Genomic DNA, 6119 nt, shown 5'->3' with positions numbered 1-6119 from the left:
TATTTAGTGATTGCTTGTGCATGAAACACATAGAAGCACAATAGTTAAAAGGAAAACAAGTTACAGGCACTTACTATAATCAGGAGGTCATAAGTGCCACAAGCTTACAAGGGGTTCCATACGTCCTCAACAATTGACACCCACTTTTCTACACATCATCTGATTCGGCTCATCGAGCTGAGTCGTTTGATACGTAGTTTCGAGTCATTGGATCAAAGATGACCAAGTTATGGCCTTTCAAAGTTTTCTACATACATGGTAGCATACATACATACATTACATACAAACTTTGCACATCACAGTCGGTCAGTTAGTTACATCATGCAAAGTATTATGTGTAAATTTATAATTAATGTCTATCTGGTGATTTCGAATATTAATTAGACATTGTTACGTAACCCCATGGTGGACATTAATTAGAATAGGGTTACAAGGGGGTTCCATATGTCCTCAACCATTGACACCCATATTTCTACACATCATCTGATTCAGTTCATCGAGTTGAGTCATTTGATACATAGTTTCGAGTCATTGGATCAAAGATGACCAAGTTATGGCCTTTCAAAGTTTTCTACATACATATTATTTTTATATGCATACACATACACATACATACATGCATACACACATACATACATACAGTACATACAAACTTTTCACAATCAATCAATCAGTCAGTCACTTACATCATGCAAACTATTATGTGTAGATCAAGTTATAATTAATGTCCATCTGGTGAGGGTTAGGGTTATCTTGAGTGGTGGTGGCCGCCTTAGGGTTATTGTTAGGGGTGTGGCTATCATCTGTCCTGGTTGCTTGTTTGGCCTTCTTACTTACTTCATCTTCTATACATTCTACTGAAGTTGATCTATCTCTTTTGCTTCTGTCAATCTGTCTCTCTGAGGGTTGTTCTTCTTGGGGCTGTTCTTGTGGCATCTTAACTTCTGGGGGGTGTTCTTCTGGGATCTGTGATTGAGTGTGCTCTTCAATGGGCTTCTCTTAGGGTTAGGGTTATAATACAGTAAAATAAGGGCTCGTCCCATAGGCTCCAAACAGTGGAGACATTCAGTTGTGCTCAGCTGAAGTGGCAAAGGAACCATATTGCACAGATGCATTAGTCAGTTGTTGACCAAAGCATGAGCTTGGTAGCTGTATAGTAACAAAGATTGTATTTCTTTAGTAGCTCAATGTTGTTTTGATATATATACATATACATATATATATATATATATATATACACACCTCAGATTGTGGTATTGTAATTGTAGCTCACAGTGGGTATAGGCAACTATGTACCTATCCTGGGTTATGGTATGTAACTGTGTGCTGGTGGCTATTATAGTCTCACCAAGTGGGAGTGCCACTCACACAATCTTCACTATTTGGTTTATAGCTGTATGGCCATATGTGTAGTTGTATTATTTGACTGGCAAGTTTAATTCGTCGTGTAATAGCTACACGGAGACCGAATGGGTTGAGAATTTCCCATTATAAATATCCATCGTACTGGTCACGACCGGTTTTGTTTCAGCTCTACGCCGGAAACTCATCAGGCAACCTTAGACGCGGATTTAGTATTGCCAGAGTAGTGTTGTACTACTTTATGGTGAAGAATTGGTAGCCCGGTATGAGATACTCGGGCCGACGTGTTAGGTAGCGTCTGACGTCATGGCGTGGGTTAGGGTTAGGGTTAGGGTTTCAACCTGGTGTCTTTACCCTGAAAATCCCTTGTGTTTACCTCTCAATAATGTATGCAACTATGCCTGTATTTGTATAGTTTGCACTTGCATATAAGCCTTATATAATTATTGTAGATAAATTTTGCAAAAGGCATGTATACTCATGGTATAATAGTACTTATATATAAGCAAAGAATAGTATACATGACCAGATTTGCAAAAAGCATGCATGTTCCATTTACCAATTTTTACAATTTATAGTTTTAACTTGGATAATAGAATTGAATGGAAATTTTGGCAGTGCTTAGCACCAACATAGTTTAATATATGCTGTGAACATCATCATATTTTTTGAACACTAAGTTATGGTCCTCCAAGCTCATAGAATTTTGTGACCGGATCTGCAAAAGGGGTCTTAAAGCCTTCCCAATTGCATGTAATTCGCAATCTATAACTTGAATTGTGAGCATGGTACCAGCCTAAACTTTGGTCACCTTACACTCTCAATGTAGCACTATTTCTGAGTGTAATTGTAAGACAATACGTTAAACACATGATGAGTGATGACTCGTTAAACATGGAATATTAGAAAGGCTATAAGACTTCTTAATTTTTGCAGATCTGGTCACAGTAGATAACTCCTTTATACAAATCAATTAAATCAGATAATTTAGTATGTTATTATCATGTTTTGGTATATAATACTGGTATTCCAATACAGTTACTCCATCTGTACATCCTGACAACACTTTTTTAAACTTCTCCAATGATCTTGTAGCTGTTTGTCAGATTTCTTGATATTATGTCTTGATATTATTTCTCTGCATACTGCCAATGATGGAGTGTTGGAAACTGTTAGCGGCCACTCTGCCAGTAGTAAGTCATCCTCTTCTTTAGTAAAGTATTGCTTTTTTGTCAGTTTTACTATATGATCATGCATTGTGGCTGCTTTTGTTGCCATTTCTGGAAACTGATAGTATTTGTATGCCATATGTGGTGAGTGAGACATGTGTTCATTCAGTGATTGATAATCCTTTGGATTGAGCTCCTCATATCCAACTGTTGATATAACTTTACGATGCAAGCAAGCAGTTGGTGTTTTAACATTGAATTGTTTAGCTACATGAGCTATCTTCTCGCTGATTTTGCAGAATTCATTTCCGGTGTAGGTTAGAAAAAATCTTGTACTGTGTTGTGAAGCATGCACCCGCACTCTCACATTGTTTAGGTACCCGATCATCAGTTTTTCTACTTCACTACTAATGACAATATGTGCTGGTCCCAGCACGGCTGTTTTGTGTTCCATAACTGCTATTAAAATCTGCTTATTTCCTGTTTCTATTCTCTGTTCAAACTCCTCAACTGTCATATACTGAACAACACCTGGACGTTGTGCATTAGAGAAAATCACATTTGCTGCCAGGAAGGTTATTACTGTAAGATGCTCGAAACTGGTGATTTCTGAGGATTCAGCTTTGGCTAAAATTTCTCTTACACTGACATTGATTGTAGGGCTCTCCAGGAATTCATTTGGATTGTGAGCAACTCTTACTTGCTGTTGTGAAATTACATTTTGTTTTCTCCTCTGTTTTGCTATGTCCTTGTGTAGGGATTTACCCCACTTAACCAAAAGGTTTGAAATCAGTTGACACCTACTAAACAATTCTTGGTTAACTTTAAGGTTGTTTTCCCTAGCCTCGGTGTACTCAATAGCTTGACGCAGTCTTCTTAGCTTCTCAGAAACAGTGCTTGCTGTAAATTGTTTGTTGTTTTGCAAATGGTTAATGTAGTTGTAAAGATTGCTGGAATCAAGCAGAATATCATAATATGTGTTGGTTGATGAGTGGCTTGTTTGTTCAAAAAATGATGAAATATCTGCTGCAATTGCTTTTGCTGCATCATAAGATTAATTGCCACCAGATAAGCTCTGTAGGTAATCGATGAATCCATCTATATCGAAGACAGATGGCGATGACGTCTGTATTTCTCCTCCATTACCCTACAAGATGATAATATACCATGTCAAAGGTGTGTAAATCTGTTGTGCAATAATACATGATGCAGTGATGAGTACTTACACAACAGTCAGATTCACTTCCAGAATCAAGGATACGTGCATGGCAAACTGGTTTGCGGTAAGGTATTTCAGGTGATGATTCAACAGCTGCATTCTTGAGGAATTACATTGATACATACACTTAGGGTGTTCATTCAGTGATTGAACACCCTAAGTGTATGAAATTACACTTAGGGTGAAATTACATTTTGTTTTCTTCAGTGATTGAACACCCTAAGTGTATGAAATTACACTTAGGGTGAAATTACATTTTCTTTTCCTAACCCTTCTTGTGAAATTACATTTTGTTTTCTCCTCTGTTTTGCTATGTCCTTGTGTAGGGATTTACCCCACTTAACCAAAAGGTTTGAAATCAGTTGACACCTACTAAACAATTCTTGGTTAACTTTAAGGTTGTTTTCCCTAGCCTCGGTGTACTCAATAGCTTGACGCAGTCTTCTTAGCTTCTCAGAAACAGTGCTTGCTGTAAATTGTTTGTTGTTTTGCAAATGGTTAATGTAGTTGTAAAGATTGCTGGAATCAAGCAGAATATCATAATATGTGTTGGTTGATGAGTGGCTTGTTTGTTCAAAAAATGATGAAATATCTGCTGCAATTGCTTTTGCTGCATCATAAGATTTATTGCCACCAGATAAGCTCTGTAGGTAATCGATGAATCCATCTATATCGAAGACAGATGGCGATGACGTCTGTATTTCTCCTCCATTACCCTACAAGATGATAATATACCATGTCAAAGGTGTGTAAATCTGTTGTGCAATAATACATGATGCAGTGATGAGTACTTACACAACAGTCAGATTCACTTCCAGAATCAAGGATACGTGCATGGCAAACTGGTTTGCGGTAAGGTATTTCAGGTGATGATTCAACAGCTGCATTCTTGAGGAATTACATTGATACATACACTGAATATATATTATATACATTTACCATATCACTTCTTCTGTCAATTGTAGTGTTGTGAATGCTGATATCATTTGCCAATTGCAGTTGAGGCACCTGTAATAAAGTATGAATATGTATACAATTATGCTGGCATATTTTTACTAACAACGGTTGCACATTGGTGTTTGTCACTGCATAATTCCAAGTTTCTTCTTTTCTATAAGAAAATAATATGTAGCTACTCACATGGATTGGGTTTGGAGCTTACTCTTTTCGCTTTCTGCTGCAGTTTTTTTCGTTTTGCTTTACTTTTAATGTGGTGTACTTGAATCAAGTGGTTGGAAAGTTTTTTCAAGTTGGATGAAAGGCAATTCTTCACAGGGCAATCTAGTGTTTTAACCATTGACAACCTCTGATTGGCTTGTAACTTCATTGTACATTGCATAAGTACTGGATTGCACTCTAGCACTATTTTGTCTCCATGTAGAATATCACAAGGTGCTGTAATCTTGCAATGAATAATTGATGTGCCTAAAATAGCTACATACATATTATGCTAATGTGTAATGTTAGGCTAACACATCTTACTCTTATGTGTGCAACAGGCTGCAACACTTGTAGGACTCTGAACATTGGTAACAGTAGGGCTCTCAACATTGGCAGGGGTTTGAACAGCCATTGGACTCTGTACATTATTATTAACTGTAGTAGGGCTCTCAACAGCCATAGGAATGTGAACATTGGTAGCAAGGCTATCAACACTGATAAGAGATTGAAAAGCCATAGGACTCTGTGTATCGGTGGTAAGGGATTGATCATGGACAGCAGTTATTGGATTCTGAGCATTAGTAGCAGTACTAGTTGGACTCTCAACATTGGTAAGAGATTGAACAGCAATTATTACATTAGCAGTAGTAGTTGGACTCTCCGCAACATTGGTAAGGGATTGCTCAACACTGGTAAGGGAATGATCAGTTGTACAGTAAACATTGGTAGAGCTCTGATCATCAGCATAATCGATCAAGTCATGACAATGTATGTTAGACTCGAAAGGGTTCCTTTCCATCGAGTCGCAATCTTATATACTGAGTTAGTACTACAGTAGCTAATCTTTTTTTAGGACTATCTTATCTCGTACGTTACATTCGTATTCAATTCTGTGCTTTACTATAATAGGGGAATAGAAAGCTAGCTATAGTGACGCGTGCCGCGGCGTGACGCGTGCCGCGGCGTGATGCGTATCAAAGATATGTGGTAATATTATGTAGCTATGGCGGCTCTGGTGATTGTTATGATTCCAGGCTGTAGAAACAAACCATAATCATCCGTGCAGCTAATATATTGGGGGGATATAATACCAGTGTTGGATTGTGTGTGTTTTTGCATTCAGCATCTTAATAACTTGGTGTGCAGCTGAACAAAGCGGCCCATTATGTTGGAGAGCGCGCCGCATACCTTTTATTTATTTTCTCTTA

The 6119-nt window shown here is 37.8% G+C and overlaps 1 protein-coding gene across 1 annotated transcript; it reads right to left on the bottom strand.

Moving 5' to 3' along the window:
• Positions 1 to 3989: 3989 nt before the first annotated feature.
• LOC136268738 (uncharacterized) lies at positions 3990 to 5729 on the bottom strand. The gene is made up of 6 exons (XM_066064196.1): positions 5233 to 5729; positions 4913 to 5184; positions 4811 to 4861; positions 4690 to 4758; positions 4546 to 4638; positions 3990 to 4466 (listed from the first exon to the last, which is right to left on the bottom strand). The coding sequence occupies exons 1-6, from the start codon at positions 5708 to 5710 to the stop codon at positions 3990 to 3992; spliced, it is 1440 nt and encodes a 479-aa protein (XP_065920268.1). The 5' UTR covers positions 5711 to 5729.
• Positions 5730 to 6119: the final 390 nt, after the last annotated feature.

This window comes from Dysidea avara, chromosome 10 (assembly GCF_963678975.1).
Source record: "Dysidea avara chromosome 10, odDysAvar1.4, whole genome shotgun sequence".
In the NCBI taxonomy this organism is placed as follows: domain Eukaryota; kingdom Metazoa; phylum Porifera; class Demospongiae; order Dictyoceratida; family Dysideidae; genus Dysidea; species Dysidea avara.
This window is presented reverse-complemented; position numbering and strand designations above follow the sequence as displayed.